Here is a 25247-nt window from a genome sequence, read left to right on the forward strand (position 1 = left end):
CACAGTCCAGAGTCTCGGAGAGTGTTTGGAACACACTTTTCCAAAGCTGCTTGAGGCTGGGGCACAGCCAAACACCCACCATGTTTGTAGAGACCAAAAAAAGTATTTTAAGCAAAAAACACAAGGTCTTCTAACCATAACCAAGTAACTTTTCTAACCCAGACCATAAGTACAACATTGTCACAACATGAAATAGACAATTGAACCTAAAAAAAGTTAAGTTGCAACATTAACAAAAGTTAAGTGCCAACATATCTGTGGTTTGCAAAAACGTACAATGCCAACAATTATTCTGGTGATTGGGAACTTTCTGCAGGTATGCAGTCATCATTGCAGCTTTGACTCCCTCGACTGGGTGGGCAGATCAGCCAAGTCCTCTTCCTGTGTTGCCCATCATGTAGTGAGATTGGCTGGTTCCAGTTAAGTTATGTAAACAGACGCAGACAGAAACTAAACCAAAATACTTCAGGGATGAGGGCCATCATTCAATGTCTATCAGTTTCAACAAAATGTTGCGTTCCTAGCAATTAGCCTCTCTTCCTCCTCTACTCTTTGTCTCTTGTTGTGTCACTGTCAGACTGGCTCATATTGGGTAAGAACCACCTTCTTGACAACTGGCAACCAATCAACAGAACAAATGACAATCTGTGACAGTGCTCTAGTGAGTATTTGTGGCAGCAGGGCGGTGTATGTGGGATTGAGACAAAATAAGCGACAGTTTGTGTGTTCATGGTGATGAAGGACGTGTCATCCAGTGCAAAAGTGTGGCTCATTGATGTGTTTTAATAACAACAATGGAGCTGTACGGCGCATGGTACACTGTTTATTTATAGGGATGCACCAATATGCATAGATGTTCTTAATTTTAGTTTTTGCTGTTATGTATTCTCCCTTTTGTGTGAAGGAAACAAATAATTCCTCTTTCTGAAAGAATAACTGAACTATATGAAAGTCATTCAGCTCTTCATTACACTGTGAATGAGCACAAATTCAATCATAAATTTAGAAAAAACAACCTTTAATATAACTGTCTTTTATAAAAATAACTCAATGCAACAATCAGCCCAACAAAACAGGCCCATAGGAAGAATATAAAAATACTTATTGGTCATTGTAGGTTTGACTGCAAATGGGATTTGTTGTCAGTAAGAAAAATGTAGACTATCAGCAGACATACCTCCACCAAGGCCCAATAGTCACTTCAATCAAGTCTAATCCAATATCAAACTAAATAGAATTATATCACTCTAAATTTTAAACCACCCATAACTGCTTTAACCAGAACTAGCATCCACATTCTATCCACATTCACCATAAATTGTACTTACTCATAGATACCAGCCACCTGAGTATGCCTGATTTTCAAGATCCATGCATTATTCCCTGAAATATTAATGAAAATGCCGAAAAATGCAATATTAAACAGAGTGAGAAAAAATCCCTAGGTCCATCTCCTTATCATGATCTGCACCAAAAGTTAACGAGGTCTATTCTGGGCAAAAACCCATCCTCCATCTAAGATTTGTGGATATCCGTTCTGTAGTTTTTGTGTAATCCTGCTGACAAACCAGCCAACATAAACATAACCTCTTAGGTGGAGGTAATAAATATACTAATCAATGCTATTGACACACAGTATATCCTTAATGCTGAACTGTTGCATACAGACATTATTCACAAAACTTTGTTTACATCAGTTAGTTTCTGAGCTCTGTACAAAGTGCATGGACCATTCGCCATCATGAATATAATGCAGAAAAGGAAGATGGAACTAACTAGAAATATTTCTCCTCTCTAGCTTGTGACCAGCTTTCTCTGGGGGTAGCGGCCATCTTTGGTCCCTCTCACAGTTCCTCCGCCAATGCAGTCCAGTCCATTTGCAACGCCCTGGGGGTGCCTCATATCCAGACCAAATGGAAGCATCAGGTATCGGACAACAGAGACGTGTTCTACGTTAGCCTCTATCCAGACTTCTCCTCCCTCAGCCGGGCCATCCTGGACCTGGTCCACTTCTTCAAGTGGAAGACAGTCACTGTGGTTTATGATGACAGCACTGGTAAGACCTGCTTATATAGTTCTGCGTCTTTTGTTTAATCCCAGGTGTCAACTCTTTCTTTAGCTATATAATTTTTAATCCCCGAGCCATTTTCATATAAATGATTGCATATTAGGTATATTTTGCACATTTCTTTCCTAAAAGATTTTTTTACATTATCTTTTGTCTGTTTTGCTGACTTGGGTTTACACACATGGATTTATATCCTACACTTTCATATTTTAGTATTTATCTACTGTTCGATCTTATTGTTAAATACTATAAAATTCTGCCGTCACATGAATGAGCCAAACATGCAGTAAAGAAAATCGTGGCAGGCCGCAAAAAAATCCAAAGAGCTTGCTTGGTATTTATTATGAAGTCACCTTATAATGCTCAGTAGGTCTTTTACAAGGGTTAGGGTTGTACACACATTCTTTGAGGCTACTTGTATTTAAAGAGATGGAGCAACCCAGAAATGGTGGACCTGATGAAGGTCCAGTGTGTGGCCTCTTGAGATTCAAAGGGAAATCCTAGCATTAAAAGAACGTCATTCAAAACCTCATATGAGTCTGTGATAATACAAATGACTAAAAATCAAACAACGGAACATCAACTTGATCAACAGTATTTCGTGTGGTTCACTCATTTGCCCAGACATGGATGGTACACTGTTCGTTTATAGGGATGCACCAATATGCATAGATGTTCTTAATTTTAGTTTTTGCTGTTATGCATTCTCCCTGTTGTGTGAAGGAAACAAATAATTCCTCTTTATGAAAGGATAACTGAACTATATGAAAGTCATTCAGCTCTTCATTACACTGTGAATGAGCACAAATTTAATCATAAATTTAGAAAAAACTACCTTTAATATAACTGTCTTTTATAAAAATAACTCAATACAACAATCAGCCCAACAAAACATTATTTTGAAGAAACATACATTTATGTAATTAAATGTTAAATTTCAAAGCTTTAAAAATGAGCCTACATATAGTTGCTTTATTTTTTCAGGCTTGCCTTCCCGTTTCTCTCTCCCCATATGCGTCTGCTGTTGACTTTATTTGTCAGCATTATGATTTATAAAGTAGCCAAAACAAAAACAAATCATATTACGTTTCAAACTTTTTCACCTCTGATTCTGTTTTCACAACAGCAGGTAAGCCACACATGGAGGAAGCTTGTTGGTAATGATGTAGCCTATCAAAACAACCCAAACCACTGTGGTTTTTGTGACATCGCGGCAACCAGGTGCACTTACTAGCTTTTACGAAACAACGGCATAAGTAGGCCTAAATTAAATAGTAGAGGTTGCATCACAATCAGTGTTTACCAAAGAGCACCTCTCTCTTTCTGTGTTTCTCTGCAGAGCATGTGTGATTGTCAGTAGACGCAGATTCTCCACAGGCAGATGGCGTCGTTTTCTTGGACGCATATAAATAAAAAATGCTAAAATGCGTCACTGGATATACCTGGGCAGCTGTTAATAAACTTGGGTGTCCTGTCCAAGTAAAGTCTATGTGAGGGAAATACTGTATCAGTGTGTTTGCATGTTAATTCTTGCAAAGTAATGCTAAACACAAAGCACAGCTGAGGTTTATTGTATTACAGATATCATCCTTCCTTGGACATGATTAACTATGCCAAATTTCCTGGCAATCTCTTCAGCAGTTGTTAAGACATTTCACTTAGGCTTCCTATCAGTCGAACATCTCAATTACAGTTCAGTTTAATTCATAGATGTTCTGCCAGCTCATGTTTTAAATATAGCACCTGCACAGTTTAAGAAAGCCGTTTAAGATTGTAAATCTTGTTTAATTACTTTGTGTACTTGTATTGATGCATGTCTGTCGGCGTGCGCAATCTTATCTTGAGATTATTTATCATCATTTTAGTATAATCTCCCGTTTATATGGATTAAAGCAACAAAATGTAACTTTTACATTTTCTAAGATATTTGATTGTTGAGTCTAATCCCCAGATTGCCTTCCAGTGATTTTTGGACCTATCCATCACATTTTATAGTTGTTTGTGTAAAGCAATAAACATGTAAAAAATCACAGTCAACTTAAAACCTTAAATGTCAACATCATGGTGGTGCGTGAGGAAAAGTCAGGGACTCACCAAAGTCAGTAGGAAAATGCTTTGTCAATCCATCCAGTAATTGTTGAGATATTTAGTCTCTGGACCAACCATCAGACTGTCAGACTGGCATTCCCATCCCTTGAGTCATGCTCCCAGCATGGCTAAAAACAGCCTTATTTTAAGGCTAACTGAAAGACCTTTCACACAAACATCTGACCCATTTTTTTTTCTTTCATTTAGCAAAAAAACGTGTAACACCATTGTTTGCAAGTTATTTTGTGTTTAAAGTTTATCAAAAAGGACCCAAATTCAAGACACACAGAGGCAGGTGGGTTGAAAAACAAAAGCTTTGGAGTTTGTGGACTTATACAAAAATACACAGGAAGGCAGGAGACAAAGGGCACACTCACACTTGGCCCAATTGCTCTTTGCCGTGCCAAAGCACGATTGTCCCTCCTCCCCAGTCCCCTGCTGCCCTGCACTCACATTGCTCCGGCCGCAGCCGGGCCTGATCACGGTTACCTCTCGTACGTATGTCATCCTGTCGTAGCGCGGTCGCATAGCAACAGAGAACAACACAGAGAACATGACTTTACTGACTTTTTTGTTGCTTATTGTGTGTCGTTTTTGTCATAGACGGCCCTCTCACATTCCTGGTTTTCCTGATTATGCAAAGCAGCGTAATACGCATGATCATACTTCATGTCAACGTTGTGTACCCGTGCTTATGCTCGTGCATGAGCAACCGTACTGTGCCGAAGCACACCTCTTCCAGCTGTGCAAGGGCCAAGGAAGTGTACCGTGCTTGAGCATGGTACGGAGCGCTCACATTAGTCAAACAAAATGGACTTTGGGGGTCAAATGTGCTTGGGCATGGTTTGGATTGCCGAGTGTGAGTGCACCCCCTAGACGAAGCTTAAATACACAGGAGCTGACTAACTAACAAAACACAGATGTACACAGAAAAAAGGGCAGGAGAAAGACAAAGACTGGAAGTGGAAGGTAACACATGACACATGAGGCTATAATCTACAAAATAAAACAGAAAATGACTAAACAAAAAAAGCTAAACCATGACCTAAACCTTGGCATGGCTTTGCAAGCTAACAATTACTCTACACTAGAAGAAGTCAAACTACACCAAAGCTACCCAGTGACAAATCTAGTTTGGTTAACTAAAGATACTTTAAAAAAAGTTCTGCTTTGTAAAAAAGCACAGTAAAGCACAGTAAAGAGACATAACATAACTAAAGTTGCGTACATAACTTATGAACATTGGGAAATAAAGTTACAGAAGTTACATAGTTATTTGAACTCAAACTACATTGTTTTCCAAAACCTAACCAAGTAATTTTCTGTCCTAAACTTAATAAAACTGTAAGTGTATGACAAAGGTCAGGTATGCCAGTTGTAGGTATGCTGCAACAGTCATGTTGTTTTGGGAGTCGTTGGCAATCAACCTATTTACATATGAGGATCTGTTGTTGCTGAAGTCTGATTCTTCAAGCAGCGATTCAGGAGGTCGCCATGTGACCACTGAGCAATGTTTGCCCTTTTGGGCATGCACTACATAAAGGTCAAGTGTGTGGTGGTGGCTGCCTGGCAAATGTAATTTTTAACAGTGGGTGGGACTTGACCGCCCCTCATGTAATAACTGTCATGCCCAGCAAACTACTGCAAAGTTTAATCATGTCATTCACTCCTCAATAACATCGTGCAGCACTAGTATTTGTCTGCTATTTTTGTTATACTATACTGTATGACTCACATCCATTGTTCTAAAACTGAATAGTGTATGTTTTCTACATGTGCTTGTGTCTTTCAGTATTTTGTATTTTCTCAAGCTAAATACATTAAATTAAAAAAAAACTTTTATAAGGAAAGTCAGGTTTTTGCCCAGGTATAGCTGAGCATTGTTACCATTTGTAGATGTTCCATAATTCATGGAAGTCAGAGAGTTAGTGAGGCTGCAGAAGAGATGTCTTCCTTGTTACTCAGGACAGCAGCCCTTGTTCAAACCTTGCTATTATTGCAGTCCAGGTCACCAGGCGACAAATAAGCCAGCAGGCTGGGTACATGTACCATATGCCAGGGGTCAGGGCGTGCCAGCCTGAAGACAGGCTGCCAGGCTTCCCAGAGCTCCATCCAACAGACACACTGGGACTAGTTTGGCCTGGATCACAGTGCAGTGTGTTCACTGTGTTTAGCATTCAGGCCAGCTAAACTCTGCTTTTTGGAGTCATATGCTAATTGCATGTACAAGATTACAAACAAGCCAAATTATCAAGGCAATCTGCTAATAGCAATGCAAAATATTGCAGTTCATGAACCTATTCATATTCTTTACACAGTTATCTCTTTGGAGTGTCATCACTGGCTGGAGGCTAGCAGCATACAGGCTGAACCGAGTGGATGAGAGGTCTCCAGTCCATCACAGGGCTACCATACATAGGCAGATTTTGATCAAATTAAACACAATTTTTGATACAGTCATAGCCATTCAAAGTTTTGTATTCTGGAAACAGCTCCCTACATACAGTAGTCACTTTCTTTGTTATCAGGAGAGTCTGCCTTTTCCAGTGGGGAATTCAAATTGATGTTGTTGCTCCTTTCACATCCGGACATCACACAGTGTGGTCTTTTACCGAGGTTGATCAGGGCTGATTTGGACATTCAAAAGTTTTTTTGTCATACCTCTGAAATCATATCTTCATTGATAAAATCATACCACTAGGCACTAGATCTTCCTGGCCTCACCTAAAACCGATGCTCAATGTAGGGCTGATAACATGTCATGGGAATTATTGCAAATGTAGGCTGTAGTAGCATCATAAAAATCAGAATTTAACTGCACAAAGGCCCCTAGTATAGACAACAAGGTCATCAACTCCTGTAATTTGTTATCCATGTTGAATTAACCTCTAGTAGTCAAGGCTGATGTTTTTGATTCTCCTCCGATGTAAGACACAATGTAACTGATAAAGCCCAATCAGGAAGCGAGTGTCCACCTCATTGTTTTGTAAAGTCTCCATTTTTTAACACTGACAACAGAGTTTCTGAATATCTTCACCCTGGAAGGAGTTTGCCAAAAGGTCTGTTTTCAGGTACTTAAAAGGCTGTTTACACTGTACAAGAGGCCAAAAAGCTAGAAAAAGCAACGCTTTAAGAATTACGTGTAGACGAGACCTTATGCTGCATTCATGTACTCCTCAGATGGTCCCACTTCCCGACCTTTGGAAGGTGGTCTTCCGACTTTGGTGTGTTCTTGTGCATCAAGTCGGAATGTGGGGGCAACATAGACAATGTTTTGCATTTTATCGCTCAGAGTTTAAACAGCTATTGTTTGACAGCTATTTCTGGTATTTGAGTGTCAAGGAAGAGCGGGGGAAAATGGATCACGTCAGTCATGAAATATATTTCACAAATATGCATGTTACCATCAACCCAATGTTTACTTTTATCTGCCATGCTTCAGTATCATATGATGTCAACTCAGCAACAATTTTCCGAGTTGTTGCTCCGACTGGAGGTGGCATTCACGTGAATTTTCCTAATCGGAAATATGTTTTTCTGATTATTCCAACACTACATGAACGCAGTCTTAGACCTCTGCTGGATGGAGCTATGCTGGAATTACTGAATACTGCCCACTATATGAACGTTTAAGCATTGTACTACCAGCAGATTGTTCACACTGAAGTACGCTGAAGCAACAGGGCTTCTCTGCACAGATAGCTTTTGTGTGCTGGCATAAACACGAAGTGTTTTTATTTAGAAAATGAACCGGATGTTATGTTGTTGTTTCGGTGTGTGACTTCCTGTCTGCAGAAATAGAAGCCCTGCGTATCTGCTCCGGAGCTGGGACAGAGCAGATATGCAACGCAGTGGAGCCAGTGGAAGTTAACACGTAGACTACAGTGAAACCTATCAGCTCCACTGCCGTGGCAGAGCCGGACCGGACACGTATCTGGTGGAATATAGCCGTTAGCCGGCTTGGCAGCTAACGTTGGCTACCCCCACAGGCACTTGTGGAGCTACTCAACTCCAAAAACATTGGAGCGTATTTTCATTTTGCCATACATTTTCGTAAAACTGTCAATATTTGAAACCTACATTTGATTTCTCGTGTAAAATATTCTCAGAAGTAAAGTTAGTGATGAAGTATTTTTGAAAGTTGTAAATAATTGTTGGTGCTTGAACTGCCTCACAGCCTGCCATCGGACAGTCTGAACAGGCGGAATGCATTCTGTGGTGGCTAAGTATGTGCAGTAAGCTCCCATTGCTGATTTAGTATACATCTGGGTGTTACGCACGTACACAAAATCTGCAAACTGCGCAGTTGAAACACAACTACATACTCAACGTCAAACTACAAACCTAAAGAGTCTTCAGAAGAACTCTAATCAAGCATGCTAAGTGGAACACCTGTTTGGAGGGACCTGAGGTGAGAAAATAGACCTTTTTTTCATATTAGGCACTTTGGAAGAAGAGAAGTGTAGGTGTAGATAAAATAATGACTGATGACTGAATTCCATTTAGCTGCTTTACTTTAGGAGTCATACTGTTGTGCCTTAAGACTCATTTATGCCTTCTTTCAGTATGAAAGTAGATATGTCCATCTCAAAAGATGTAACCAACTGTCCGTTGTATGTTAAATTCTGAGTCTGACCTTGAAACCCTGCTCACTTGCCAGGAAGTTAAATTGTGCCAACTTAAAGAAAGGACTCAAAACCAAATCCACAAGCTGTGTAAGCTATGTTAAAATTTGAATTTGTAAAAGCTACAAGTTACACAAGTTTTGCATTTATAGAATAGGATAGAATAGAATAGAAAGTCTTTAATTTCATTGTACAGAATACAACTAAATTGGGAGCACTACTCCTGATCAATGTACTACGGTATAAAAATAGAAAATTGAAAAGCTCAGAGGAACAAAACAGTTACAGTACAGAAACATCTACAGCTGAATAGTAGGTAGACATTCTAGGATAAAGCTCCTGATCTGGAATAAGAGAATGAATAATAACACAATGCAATATGCATTAGAATATGTGAATTATTGCACCAGAATTGTTGCAGTCGGCCTATTTGTGTGTACTTATTGTACAGAGATAGGCTAACTGTGATTTACACCAATACATGTAGTAATGTTGAAGAAAGGATTGCACAGAAAATGGTTATCAAATGGATTAAATCTTATAGTGCACAACATGGATGTATATTCAGTATTACTGCATGTAAATATGAAGTTATTGCTCAGTGAAAAGGTAAACAGTGTAGGGTCATTCATTACATGAACATGTAGACTATGGTTTGTGCGTGTGGTGAGGAACGTCTTTGCCCTGCAGGTCTTGTAGGCAGCTGTAGGGAGGAATTGATTGTCGCTGATCTCAACACCTCCGTTAATTAAGTTTTAAAGTGGACATAGCTGGTTCACTATGGGGTTAATGGTGGCTTGATTTTCTGTCTTGGTGATGGGAAATGAGATCGTGGCTTGACCTGCAAACAGCTTTACCTTCTCATTGTCACCATTTACACCGGTGACCTGATAGCGAGGACAGATAGTGTCGATAGTGGACACTGAGGGCAAACAGAAATCAGATCTGATTGGAGTAACCGAGGGGACTCAGGCAGGATTCTATTTCATTTGAATCTTTGTTTGCAGGTTTCTGTATGAGAAACACTTTTTGCTTGATGCACTGAGCAAAGTTAGTGCAGCAGAACGTTTATATTATCATATAATTCTCATGGGTTCCCTTCCTGACCCCCCACTGGCTGTTCTAAACCCTCTCTGCTGTTTGAGAATGGGATATAAAAGGGGAAGGAAACAACTTCTCTCTTTGTGCTGTTTCTCCACCAAGCAGGCAGCAAACAAGCAAATCAATAACCATAATGGGACTCCTCTAACGGCTCAACTTTATAATGGCAAAACTGAGATGGCAGCAGCATGTGTTATAGCTCTCCCAGCCAGCCATAACATCCATACAACTACCTGGAACACTGCTGCCGCTACTACTGCAGCTGCTGCTAAGTTTGATTAGGCCATAAGGGAGAACAGGCTACCATGCAATATAACTCTAACCGGAAAGAACTGATTCTCTCTGCTGTTCAGAGTATGGAGTCCATACATACCTCATTCGTTAGTAAAAACTGTGACTAACAACAGTGTTTGGTCATGGCTGCCATTCTGTGGTTCAGATTAGTTAATGCTTCAATTTACCACAAAAAAGGCGACACTGGCTCAAAGAAAATCAATTAAATCTAACCTTGACAGTGGCATTTACATGTGTAGACAACTCACCATTGCAGTAGCGTATCAGTAATTATCAGTCAATCAGTTAATTGATTGTCAACAAAAAATTAATCAGCAACTATTTTGATAATAAATTAATTGTTTCAGTTATTTTTCAAGTAAACATGTAAAATATTTTCTCCATGTCAGTAAACTGTCTGAGCCTGGACTGTTAGTCAAATAAAGCAGACATACTGAAGACATCATTGTGTGAAGGACATTTTTACATGAATGTTGAACATTTTATAAACTAAACAATTTGGCCCTTCATCGAGAAACTAATCTTTAGATTAATCAATATCGAAATAATAGTTGCTGCCTTAAACCCAAATGTTAGACATCCCATTCAAAAGCCATGGGCAGGAATAGGCTGGCTGCAGGGCAGAGCTGTATATTGAGGACTTTCCCCAGGAGACGCTATTGACAAAATCATATTCTTTTTTTCATGGGAATTTGCAGTTTAACCCAATAATGTCTACAGTGGAATTTATAATGGCCTTAGAGCACATTTAACATACTTCAAACCCACACATAAACGCACACACACACACACACACAACTCTTTTGTTGTAGTTGGCCCCAGTCAGTCTTGCTGGGGGAAGTGAACTGTAGCTAAGTGTTAAAAAGGTTCACTGTTCAGGAGGTGGTTGAATTGGTAAAATCAGCTGTCATTGAGAGGGCAGCCATTTTAATTGAGTCTCTAGATTGGTGGAGTGGTGACAGTGCAGAGGACAGGGGACATGAAGAGTTGGTCTGGACAACAGTTCTGGATGACAAATTACCATCAAACGTGTAATTTCAAGTTTTGAAGTTAAATTTCCCCCATAGTTACAATTTGCATGAACTGCTGTTTGTCAAATATTGTATCCATTTTGAATGTATTGCTTTTCAAGTATGTGTGTGTAATTGGAACAGATGCCTCTAGTTGATCAGGACACAGCCATAGACATAAACCCTATAGACTATTTACTATTACTATTAGATGATAAATAGGTGAAATCAGACATTTTAATTTTGTCATGTGTCTTGACAGTTTCCACACTATATTTGGTGTTTCTACCTATTACCATGTTTTTCATTAACATATTAACAATAGTCATTAATAGGTTAAGCAGCCTTGAGAGGTTTTACATTCTATTATTAAAACTGACAAATTTGTTAGGCTAATTTGACTATTTATAGACTGCTCAAGCAAAAGAACTGACTCAAAGTCTTTAAAGTATAGTTGGTGCTGATCCAAAAAATGTTAAATATTAGATGAAGTTGTCAACACTTGAAACAAGTTTCCGGGCCAGCTGAAATGTGTCCATTTCCTTCTGCTGCTGTGCATTATTTAAAGCATAACATACTCATTGCAAGTGCTGACAACTTAATTTGATATTTAAATCTGACTACTGTTAGGCCCACTAAGTAAATAAGATATTAAACACAATTCAAAATTGAAATTGGAAACACTTTATTTTTCAGGTTTATAACTTCTTAGTAATTGTATGACAATAATGACAAGGTTTTCTAGAGAGATCTTTTCAATCTCATACTAATTATAAATGAAAGGACAAAGTCCTGAGACAATTATTCTGGCATTCAATTTTAGTTTGTTGTATTGCGTTAATAACCAGGTGGCAGACATATAGCTGAACAGCTAACTGAAAAAAAATTAACAACGTATAAAGGACCACACGCCTGGCTGCCAGATGATGTTCCAGTTTATCACAAAGGGGTTGGATGGGGTTGATGTCAGGGCTCTCTGCAGGTCAAGTTCTTCCACACAAAGCAGGTGAAAGCATTTCTTCATCTAAAATATTCAGTCTAAATATCTTTGTATATTCTAAAATATCTTTGTATATTGTATTTCCCTTACCTTACCAAAAAAACAACAAATACACAAACACCTGTCCACATACTCTTGTCTATATAGTGTACAATCCCTATAACACTTCAAAATATTGCTATTCTATTCTAAGAGCCTAACTATCAGTGGGGCTGTTCCTGCTATCCTCATGGAGACATGAATAAACTTTATAGCAACTTGTTATGGTATATATTGTATACAGAGTTTTCATCATGTCCTGGGAGTGGCCCAAAGGAAAGGCTCTAAAATGGTCTCAAACAGAAATGATTCATCTTCTGGGAAGAATGAATGTTTTGAGTAAACTTAATGGTAATCTATTCAGTATGTTTTGGTATTTCTATTGTACAGGTGGAAATGTTCTGACGTGGTGGCTGTGCTAGTGAAAAGATCAGGAATAAACAAGTTCTTGAGGAATCATTCCCTGGAGACAATGAACATTCACAGTATATTTCACAGGACAGGCCAGGAGCTGTTATGATATTTGACTCTGGATCAAAGTTTTGGGTGGACTTTGGTCCCCTGCTAGCAGCACAAAAACATCAGGCTCAGTATCAGCATAGTCAACCCTTTTCTGTTAATAACCTGGTTTCTATGGCAGCAGCATCCTGAGGCTGTGCCTGAGGTGGCGGAGGAGAGAAAAGTGATGCTGTATTTCCTCGGGCAAAAAACACCTCCATTCACTGTGACTCAGCTCAAAGTCATTTTTAATTTCTCTGCACTGTTTTACTTGTCTGTTTGTCAGCCATGGGAACTTCTCTTTAAGTTCTGATAGCAAAATAAAATTATTAAAAAAAACACAAAATGTATGAATTTCTTTGTTGCACACTTTACTCAATTAAACAATAACTTACTTACTTCTAATCCATGTATTGCTTCTTTCTGGATGTGGTGGGGGCTGAGGTGCTTACAGAAAGGTCAGCTTGACAGCATGTTTTGAATTACTACAAGTAATATGGATGACTGCATGGTGCAGTTCCAAAGTGGTCATTTGAGAGAGGCACAAAAATGATTAAGAACCATGTCTGCCAAGCTGAGTTGGTATTTAGAGGAGCCCACCCTCATGTCTGATCTTCCTTAAATCCTGGCGGGATGTTAATGGGAATTAAAAGGCTGGAAGTTGTAACAGAGACTATTGTTAAGAGTAGTAATGGCAAAGTCAGTTGTTACAGTGCTAATGTTACCATTAATGGTAGTAGCAGTAACACACAAATGAACATATGGCAAGATAGTATCTATCTATACAAGAGAAATATAATACAATTAAAATGTACCTAGGCTATGTCCAGAACCACATGGGTTTTATGCAGGCCTCCTCTCCTCTAAAAATATAGCCAAATTAACAAAAAGCAGGAATTTATCTATACATTCATAAACCCACCATAAACCAAGTTTGAGTACCAAATATTGCTCAGATATCCGCTAATTGTCATTCATGAACTAACAGAAAACCACCAAACGAACTCAAAACCACCAGGGGAAGTAATGCCCAAGACTCAAAGTAGTCCAAGTATAATTGGCCAGAAGGCAAGCAAATGCCAGACACCACCAGAAATGGGCTCAGCTGCAACATGAACATTTTTTTATGATACCAATGCAAATGATTACATATACATTGCAGATCAATACATAGAAATACAATGACATAATAGCATTTTGAGCAGCCAGCAGCGCAAGCTTGCAGAACTGCAAATAACATAACCTGTCAAAAGGCCAAAAACATGATGACACTTACAATGAAGATGAGCACAAACAGCATGGCAGCAGATACTTAGCTTAGATCCAGGCATAATGACAAGTCAAAATCAGGTGAATAGGCTCCTGACAGAATGGTTGCTGACAGCAACAATGATAAACTATGCTTCTGAACCGATGGCTGATTCATAACCAGCTGACCATCAAGTCTCACTACATGGGCAGATGGCAGCAGAGTGCATGGTGCACTGCAATTATTAACTGCTTAATAAAGTCATCAGAAACAAGAAGCACAAACTGTGTCAGGTCAGCTGTGGTAGCACAGGTCATTGGCATGAGCATTATGATTTCAGTTGTCCGTCCATCCGATTCTTGTGAACACAATATCTTTGCAACGCCTTGAGGTAATTTCTTCAAATTTTGCACAAATGTCCACTTGAACATGAGGTTTTTAGTCACCAAAGGTAAAAGGTAAAGGTCACATTGACCTCAGGCCTATCCCATTCTCATGAACACCATATCTCAGGAACGCCTGGAGGGACATTCTTCAACTTTGGGACAAAATGTTTTGCTGATGTATATGTTTTGCTGACACACAGTATTAAACAGTCTCTGGGGCTAAATTAAAGCTTAATTATTAAAGACTGCAGCGTTTGTGTTAGCTCTGTTATCGCCGACGTTTGTGGATCTTTTATCAGTACTTTTGGACATTTTATTGGGCTGTCACAGACTCTGAGAGAGAGTAGAGAGGAGCCCCTCCTACTAATGCTTGTTACTGTAAGTGCAATTAAAGACTCACGAGTAAAAAGCCAATACGTTATCAATACACCTGTTCAACAAGCGTTAAACATGTAGAGAAGCAATGTTTCAACCTTCTCTGTCTGCACAGTGCGCCAGTTTGGAGAATTGTTACACAGCAGCCAAAACTAAAGCTGTCTGTATGGAGTCTAGCTGGTGAGCATATTTTGCTGGCTGAGTCAAAGCAGCCCCTCCTCCATCTACCAGCAGTAGGACACTTGCTGACGGATAACTGGAGGCACCAGAGGGAGGACAGAGGACAAGAAGAATGACTGATACTGACTGATGTCTGTTGTTTTCTTTCACTCTGTAATGTGATGTCAGGATAAAAAATATTTATTTTACAGACATTAATTTTTTTTCTTTACGGTTAGATATTTTTGAGTGTACTGTTGCTACTCTAGAAATAACATTTAGTCATATTTAAAATATGTTTCATGTTTCCTGTTTTGAATCCATTCTTTTTTTAAATAATGTCTTTGTTAAAAAGTAATTATTTATTGATGAAAAAGAACTGATAAGATATATGATTTATGGTCAGATGTGCATATACTTTTACTGCATAAAGTGGTGCTCAAAAACTTTCTTCTCGATTGGCCGGTCTGATGTAAACACAATCATGGCGATTGATAGTAGCTCAGCATGGCTAAAAAGAACAGTAAAGTAGAATTGATTAGAATTAATTAATTGGTTGAAACAGCATTTGGGTTAAAATGAGAAACCATAGTATCATAGTTGTAGGTATGATATGATTTTGTTGCTGTTCTAAAGGAATTAGTGTTACAGATGTGTACATTATACTGAATAACATGGAGGAAGCTCTGAATTCTAAAAATAATTTGAGACTGGACACAGTATTTTAAAGTCATAAAGAATTTATCAAGACATCATAGGTAATACAATTACAGAAAACATCAACAGCAAGGTAACAAGGCATTGCTTGATAAGATATAATTAAATGTACTTCAAAAAATAGGAATAAAAACATCTCTCTGTTATACATATGTGCTAAAGTTGTGGTTCTCTCTGCAGTGAAGGTAAATAAAGGTGTACTGTATCTCCAGAATATAAAGCCATGTGAGTGTGCCTGTTCTTGCTGAAGAGAGTACATACAGTATATTCTATCAGTGAGAGTCCTCTCAGTGTACTTCAGGGTGAGTCCTAGGACCCCTCCAGTAATCTCTCTCTTTCTGTGTGTGTGTGTGTGTGTGTGTGTGTGTGTCTCCACCAGCAGTCCCAGTCCCATCATACGCTCGACTACCACTCAAAGCTGTTTAGAGAAGGGCTCACTGACTCTTCACAATTCACCATGCTAATCCCACTTTTGCTGTGCTGGAATGCTAATGGCAGCTGCAATGTTTTCCGTGCTCTGATCCCATATTATTGTTTTTGTTATTTTGAGTGAGTTGAAAATTGGATGGTAATGTTAAATCGGCCTTTTTTCCAGCTGTCTCTAATTAGAAATGCATTTGGTCACTAACAAAATCAATGACAATTGGACCCGTTTGAAACAAAAGGGCATTAAGCAATTTAGAACTAAAAATCGACCTCTATTAGTGACCAAGAATTGCAAGAACATTGACTGGTCTCTGGCACAAACTTGAATAATTAAATCTCACCAGACAGGATTAAACAAGCTAATTAGAGAAGAGGTCCAACAGAAACATCTAGGGAGGCTGGCAGGGGCTTTAGAGAACATTAACACCTGGGGCCTAAAATTGAAAAGAGTAAAAATTGGAAATAAAAAATATTTTAAAAAGTAGGGGTTAGAAATACACTTGACAACTAAAACAACCTGCAAAACATTAGGTATCCTTTATGTTTATATTTATCTCCTTCTCTTCTGTTTGCTCTTTTATATTTTACTTTTATGTCTCCACGCCAGCGATAGTCGTGGTTGGAGGCAAGGCAAGGCAAGTTTATTTATATATAGCACAATTCAGACACAAGGCAACTCAAAGTGCTTTATAGGCACATAAAAAATACATTAAAAGCATTTAAAATACATTAAAACAAAACATTAAAACAAGTTAAGAAATCTTTCCTATGCCAGCTTCCTGGTTTTTGCTGGATTTACCTCCCATTGTTCTACTTGTCACTGATCCCAGTGCACTTTATATTTATCCTTAAGACCCGGTCGTCACCGTGAATTCAGTTTGTTTACGCTACAAATTCTGAAAAAAAAGCAGCCAACCAGCGGTGATAACCTTAAGAGACCCCTTGTCTCCACTTGGTTCCACTCAGCCCTGAGTTGGCCCCCAATCCAGCGGTAAAACAGCTTAATAGGAAAAAACACCTTTTCTTCCTATTAGCTCCGGCGTTCCCAGAACCCAGTATTACTCTGCCCTGAATTGGTCCGAGTCGCCCAACTATCACAATGATCAACAGGAGGTTGATCATTGGAGGCATTCTGTGTTCACATTGTCTATCCGTACATATGTAAATACACTGCCCCATTCTTTAGAATGCGATATCTCACCTTGAAATTCTGCAAAATTGTTACAAATATCAACTTGGACTCAAGGACAAAATCATTAGATTTTGGTGGTCAAAGGTCAAAGATCAATGCTACCTGACGTCTGTACCATATCTCAGGAACATCTGGAGGGAATTTCAAAAGGTTTTGCTGATATTGAGCTTCAGGTGTTTGTCGTTGCACTATGTGATAAAGCTCTTTATCAGTCCTCTGAGAGAAGACAGCTTGGAAATTATTCACTGGAATCATACAGTACATGTCAATGTAGTGATAACTTTGATTTCTCCAAGGATTATATCCACCTTGTATTAAATTTATTATAAGTCTTCACTACATATATTAAATGAGTCGCGTAGCCAGCATGTCATCCAAAGTGAACTGGGTGAGAGAATCAAGTGTAAGAAGTGTGAACCATGAACCAAAATTACAAAATGTATATTTCATACATGTACACAGTGGCCTTGAAAAAATGTCATTATATGCTGTAAGCCCTGCATTATAGTAAAAGTGCTCTAGCAATGCTTCATTTTCAATGTATTTCATCAGACTCAAGCAGTGTATTGTCTAATTTGACCTTGGTGTTCAGTAGGTTCAGTGAAATTTGCATGCAAACCTCTTGTTGTCTTCTGTTTCCAGATACACATGAACAGTCTTATAGGCAATGAGTGCTTTGTTGTAATGTGTATTAGTTTAATTGTAGTGTATTAGTAGTTTATTATCTTGGTCAAAGCAAAGTATCAAGTTTGGTTGATTACCTCCAACCTAAAGAATGTGACTGGGCTGTAAAGTGTTCTCTAATGTAAAAAGGCTTGCTTCTGTTATTAAATGCTTCGGATGCTTTGTTGACCCTTAAAGTTGGAAAGTTTAGGGACAAAACGTAACGAGTAAAAGTTGAGTACATTTTACTTTGAGAGAAAAGAGTTGCTGCACTTCAATCAGTTTTTATTTTTATTTGTATTGTTCGTATTGTAAGACATGACATGATTTTATTTAATTTCCTTTTTTCTTTTGGATGAAATGAGGCTCCATAAATGATAGTGGTTCACATTTGAATGTTTACATCATTGCTGTAGCTGGAAACCTATTTCACTGCAAAACACATCATATTTAGGTAATCATATCCAACATGGAATTGCTCATATAATTGCTTAGAATGATAGAGTGACAATGGCAATGTGATCAAAAAAGTATTTTAAGTTGTTTTAAGTTGCTTTATATCACTACATATTTATTATCAATCAGATCATATTTATCATTTGAAGTTACCTCAAACTAACAGATAAATGTTGAGATGGTGAAAAAAAGAATTCTAATTGTGATGTAAACTTAATTAAAACACAAATGCAATGCCATGTCATCCATTAAGGTATGTCTTAACACTACACTGGTAAATACTCAGTTGACAAAGAAATGTGGTTTGGTATTGGCTTTGTTTTGTTTTTTAAGTCAGCTACAGTATCACAAAGAACCTCCACTGTCCTTTGAGATCAGCAGGGAGAAATGACTCTCCAAATTTGGCTATCTTAATCCTTTTATTTGAACCAAGGATTACATATTTTTCTGTGAATAGAGAAAAATTCAGGACACTCAGGTCCATGTAGCCCCTAAATCCTCTTGTATAATGTGAGATTTTTCTTAAAAGGCTGATTCCTCACAGAGAAGAGGTTTGAATGGAGAATACTGTCCTTACATCTGTCTTGATTTGCCTTTAAGCTGCATCTTGGTGTTACTGTTAACAGTGCACTGATGAAAACAGCATCAGCGTGGAGTAATGACAGGTGTGAAGACAACACACACACAATGCCAGATGCCACGTTAAGGTGGGTTAATGAATGTGTGCTGTCTCTCAGCTTCATGCACTCGTGAAGACACTGTAACTGTTGGTAACATCTAGAGGTTTTATACAGTAGGCAGGGGTGCTGTAGAGTGAGGAATCATCAAACTAAATACACCAACCTCTTTACCTAGCACTTGTTTCAAAAAGGTTAAGGTAAAATAAATATTTCTGCTGCTTTCTCTCTGTGGAATAAATAAGGCAAATGATAATATGAATGAAATGAAAAGATAGCTGATATGTTCTGCAATTTTACACTGCAGATAACAGAGATTTCTTTTAAGGAATATTTATTTCAACATGGTATAAACGGTTTATGATAAGGCCTACTAAGCTAGCATCAATAATGTAATAATTACCTGAAAATGTAACAATACCTAACACGATGCCATAAAACCCAATAATGTGACCAGTAATGAATATGTCCCCACTGATATTGTAATACCTTTTTAACCAATAACATAATACCTTATTACATTATTTGGAATTTATTACATTTTCACCGGTGATTTATTTGCACACATGTGTGTCAATTGTACTTTTTCAAATTCATAATCACTTAGTGATTGTACTACTATATATTTTTAATAGAATGCTACATACATTTTATTGGATTTGAAATGAAATAATGATTATTAGGTTAAAGGTCAGTCTTTGGCACATTATTGTTAAAATTATTACATCATCAGTTTGGAAAAAAAATAAAAATAACCCACCTTAAAGATATGACGTTAACAGTAAAAATGGTATTATAATATCAGTCAGTCACATTGTATCACGTTATTGGTCAAGTATTTTACATTATTGGGTTTTATTACATTTTCAATTTAGTGCAAATTTGATTACATCTTCAGGAAATGATAACATTGCGGGCTACATCCTCAGATGCCTGCACATCTGGCAGCACTAATTGCAGAAAAATAGAGTGCTGGTTTGGAGAATGGACTCTTTTCAGCACAAATGATTTAGAGCTGGGGTAACTATGGCGTAGCTAATAACAAAGACAATTTTTACTGTTGCAACTGGCCCACATTTACAACCGAAGGTTTATTTATAGTGAGGGAGCCGCAGCATGCATGTTCTGCCTCCACATTCCTGAACAACTGTTGGAACCTTTGACCGCAGGCCTGCTTTAATCTCTCTCCAACGTGTTCCACGCATTTAAGTGAACATAAATAAGCCAGCCGATGTGGTGAGGGTCACATTAACCTTGACCCTGGGAGTCTGCAGCTCAGTGACTCATCAGCCATTACTCCCATCATGTAGCGCTGCGGATCGGCCGTCTGGGGGAATCAGTTTAATGTCTACGCAGCCGATGATGATTGAGCAGCCCAGTAAAAGGAACTCTTCTTCCTTGTCGCCTGCGATGCACTGGAAGGGGAGTTGGGAAAGGAACGCTTGAGGGGCCATTCCCTCACAAGGATATTTATCATAGGCGGGCCGATCTGTTTTACGCTCAGGAGACTCCCAGACGGCCCCTAATAAACGCTTAGAGGGGATGAAATATTCATGCAGAGTTAAATATGGATCCTAGAGCAGTCGCCGCGCATTAAACACCGTCACTACTGATCAGCGCTGACACCCCTCTTTCCTCCCACTCCAGAATTTTCCCCACTAGATTCCCCGTGGGCTGTGGCTGTAGATTTTGGAAAGGTATGAAGGAGGATTCAGCCATGCAGAATGGGAGAAGAGACGTCTTAGGAGTGAGAGGGAGAGCTAGAGAGGTACTCCGACATGTGTTTATGATGAGCGAGTGCAGCAGTCAGATGTGTCTGGCTGCTTTTATCGATGTTAACTAACTAACCGTAAAACAGAGATTGCTGCTCCAGCAGCGGAGGCTGTTTTTCTCCAAAGACAGCTCACGCAACATCAAGCACTCATATGAGATTGCACTCAAGTCAAATATAACACACACACACACACTTTTTCTCTCTCGTACAACTTGTATACATGCAAAGTAGGCCAGGTAAAATACAGCTTATCATTCTACATCCCACCAAGTGGCAACCATGATGGAGGACCTCTACTCATACTACTTGAGCACATCAATAATTTGTCAGACATGGTGGCTACCCCAGTGAAATCATGGGAGGGACTAAATGGATCAGCGAGGGTCCATCTGTCCATGTGTCTGTCCATCTGTCATGTACAGTTGATCAGTTGCTACTGACTGGATTTTGGTGAAGATTTAGTGAAGCACCTGAGGCAGACTTTTGCTCAACCTTCTCAGAACAATTTCAATACAATCATACAAGTCTTTTCAGCTATTTTTTTTGTAGACTGAAGTCATTAAATTGATGTGAGTCAAGTCTACTGTACATTTCTGGCCCTTTTGAAAGTGAGATATAAATTTCTGTAGCACAGTGATGACATCAGTAACTAGTAACTGAATGTGTAAGTTGATTCAACCAGTAGTCAAATAAGACCAGTTATTTTTTGGTTTCCAACAGGGCTGTAGCTAATATTGTGGACAGAAAATTATTTTCCTCTGTGTGGCTTCTGGGAATTTTAATTGACATTTGTCATTTAAATGACAGGAGGAGGTATCATGTTAAACTATGTTTACAATGTGTTTTGTTTGTTTTTTGGCAAATAAATTACACCCGTTAAGAGAGAATCTGTAACTAAGTATAACATTTACAAATTACAAATGTAATACTGTATCACAGTTACTGTTAATACTGGTACACTGTAACACAGCTAGTGTTGACTTTTTGAAATTAGACATGATTTATACTTGTTTGGGGTTTTTAAGGGCTAAATCTGATGTTTTTAGAGATATGGTCTTTTTTAGGGAAAAAAATATCCCTGCAAAAATATTTTAGAATAATATTATCACATTCTAAGTGCTGTATTGTAGGCAGCTGGCTGTGTTTCAGTTTCTTGAAAACGTTTCACCTCTCATCTAAGAGGCTTCTTCAGTTTTAATCAACTGGAGGGGAGTTGCAGGCTTTTAAACTCTGTGTGGGAGTTTCCTTACAGAGTTGTTAAAGACACATCTGAGCTCCGAGTTTCAGAGTCGTTAGGGCCGCTTGTGGGTCGTTGACCCAACTGGCCTTCATGTGGGTTGGTAGGACTAGGTGAGCCCAGGTGTGAATGGTTGTTAAGCTGTCTGGGGAGGGAACCCATCTGACATAGATGGATTCCTTTACTCCTCTTTCAAACCATCTGTCTTCTCTAGCCAAGATGTTTACATTGCTGTCCTCAAAGGAATGATTTTTCTCCTTCAGATGTAAGTGGACAGCAGACACAAAAATTGTAACATTACAGGCATGTCAAAGCAACTCGCATAGAACAGAAGCTCTCACCTGGAGAAATAAGGACATCAACAACACAGCACATCCGGACATACAAGAGAAGTGGATGAAAAACTTGTCCAACAGAGAACTCACCCAACCAGAGAAGGATGTCTTTGCCAAAGGACTGAACTTTGCAGTAGCTCCAGAACAGATACCAGTAGTAGATCTCATCACAGCAACAGAGTCAGCCATCAGAAACAACAAGTTGGCAGACACAGAGGCAGAACAGCTATGGTTGAAGGTATCAGCTGCTCTTGCTAATGCAAAAGCACCCCCCTCCAACCTCACTACTGAGGAAAGGAAGGCCCTGGCATCACTCAAACGAGACCGGAACCATCTTGCCGGCAGACAAAGGGAGATGCACTGTAAGGCTAAACACAGTGGACTACCACACCAAAGTCACTGATCTGCTTAGTGATACTAACGCCTTTGAGATACTTGAGCGATCCTTCCAGTAGCTACAAAAAGAAGGTTATAGAATATCTGCAAAAATTGGAAAAGGACAAAGCCATTGACAGGCCATTATCTTACCGACTGTACCCGGGGAAGCCATCCCATGTATCTATGGACTCCCCAAGATACACAGGGAAGGAGCACCACTCAGACCCATCACCAGCAGCATCAACTCAGTTACCTATAACATATCCAAGCATCTAGCCAGTATCCTAGCTCCTTCGATCGGTAACACTCAACAGCACATCAAAAACTGTTGCCTGACTTCCTTTCTGGCTCGATCTGCTCTGTGCAGTTTGATGTAGCTGCGGTCTGCTTCCGTCAAAGACAGACTGGTCGCATATGGGGCAGAGAGCCGCTTCTGGGCTGCTGCTGAAACGTGTCTTGACATAGCCGTTGGAAACATGAGCATTGTGTAGAGCATGCCATAACACAGCCAGGAAGGGCCCAATGGAAACCAGGGCTCAGACCTCATATGTCTTGATATAAAATCTCACTCAGAAATTCAGCAAATACGTATATTTTCCAAAATGTTGTACTAATCCATTAAAGACGAATTATGAAAATGCAGATAATGCTCTTTTCAAAACAAGCATCCATTTAACTTTTCTAGTGCATGTCTACTTGGCGCACTGGTGGGTACCTCTATACGGTCATAAATCTTGCCCATAGTGCAGTTGTCCACACTGTAATGTGCAGCTGACATAGTTTATATTATGCCAACCCTTGTTGACCCTCGTGGCTACACAAATATGGAAAGTATAAATTTGCCTAGTGTGTCGTTTATGCTGGGGGGGATACTTCAGACAGTGGAAACAGCATTCCCACTGTCCTCAGCTGTTTTATTTTTTGACCAGTTTTCTTCTTTTCCACCACCTTAACTGGTTTTATGTAACAGATTAAATCATGTCCAGTTTGTCCCACCGTCACATCTGCACAGATCTCCCTTATCAGAGTGCTCATGCTTTGTCATTACTAAAAGCATTTACAGGAACAACACATCATACACTATTTGCAGTCAGTTGTTTTTACATATATAGTAATGCACTTATTGCACATATTCATGCATGGGTACTGGGATCGCTGTGGTTTGTTTAGATTACCCACAGTGGTGTTTCTCTGGCCAGAAGAGATGTTGTGAAGCACATCTGAGGAGTCACTTTGTCATGTGATGGTTAAATGGAACACTGCCAGTGTCTCACAGGTCAGCACTCTGGGGACACCATCATCAGTGTGCGATAGAGTATTTGATTTAATGAAAAGCAGCAACTGGCTACTGACGCTCCAGCAGGCTGCAAGCTGGTTTCCTACAGTGCAGTGCACTCATCTGGAAGCAGGAAGTAAACAAATAATGCCAAAGGCCAAACAGCTGGGGATGGTGGGCTGTAGGCAGAGACACAGGAGACTGCTGTGCTGATTTGGACCGATGTGTCTGTTTAGAGACGTAAGGACCGATACTAGCCTTGTACTTAAAACAGCATCTGGTCCTGTCTGAGGGAAATGTAAAATACCAACATTTTATTCTGGCAACTGGGCTGATCCTCTGCCCTATGCAATCACATTTTGTATGCACCTTAAACATGCATTACAAGCATTACAACTAGTACACCAGAGTGTTATCACATTGTGATAAAAGCATATCCCATATTCTCCATGGCAGTTTTATATTTTCTGTACTTTGTTCTATGTTCTTTGTTCAGTGGACAAAGACCACCATACAGTAAATTGAGAAACAACTCCATCAGACTAAATGACAAATAAATAGAATTTGTTGTTTATCTTCCAAATGACCCCTATTAATGTTTTCTGTTTTCTGATCCATCGCGACGACAGGACCTTTTGTCAATGCCCTCCAAAAACTAAAGATGGAAGTTATAAAATAGGGGTGTCATGATTTCAATACTAAATCGAAAATTGATCAAAATAAGCTTTCACTTTCGATCATCAAATTCAAAGGCAGTATTGACATTACAGCTAGCTTACCGGTAACCTGTAGCTGCCCTTCAGGACAAAGACAAGACTACAACAAAGACAACAAAGACTACTTTGTCAAATTTAAGAAAGGATTGTGGTCATGGTTAGAAAAACAGAAAAACTACAGATTACAGAAACAGATTGTTTTCTCTCATGTTCAAGTCATGGATATTGTTCATCCAACCATCCAACCACGTTGTCTACTTTCACAGTGCTAAAAAAACACCTTGTCTCCTGACTGCTGCAACATTTGTCAGATTAAAATAGCATTTGAACAACAGACTGATGCTGTCCTTTCCTCTAGAGACAGTCTCAAATTGAGAAAGCAGAAAAAACATCCTCTAATTTGTCACAGGGACAATGCTTTTTAAAAAAAACTAGAAATAGAGGAGCCATTCATCCATAAAGCAAAAATGAAAAATAATCTCGATTCCAATGAAAAAAAAAAGCTTGC

At 39.0% G+C, this 25247-nt stretch overlaps 1 protein-coding gene across 3 annotated transcripts in view; it reads left to right on the forward strand.

Moving 5' to 3' along the window:
• The window catches only part of grik2 (glutamate receptor, ionotropic, kainate 2), a 301017-nt gene that overhangs the window by 84717 nt on the left and 191053 nt on the right, over positions 1-25247 (forward strand). For 2 of the 3 annotated variants that reach the window (XM_073486919.1, XM_073486921.1), the window contains exon 3: positions 1799-2056. In XM_073486919.1, the coding sequence (XP_073343020.1) occupies positions 1799-2056 (258 nt within the window). Of the gene's footprint in view, positions 1-1798; positions 2058-25247 lie in introns of all 3 variants that reach the window. The other variant, XM_073486920.1, reaches the window with a different exon arrangement.

This window comes from Pagrus major, chromosome 18, assembly GCF_040436345.1.
Source record: "Pagrus major chromosome 18, Pma_NU_1.0".
Lineage (NCBI taxonomy): Eukaryota > Metazoa > Chordata > Actinopteri > Spariformes > Sparidae > Pagrus > Pagrus major.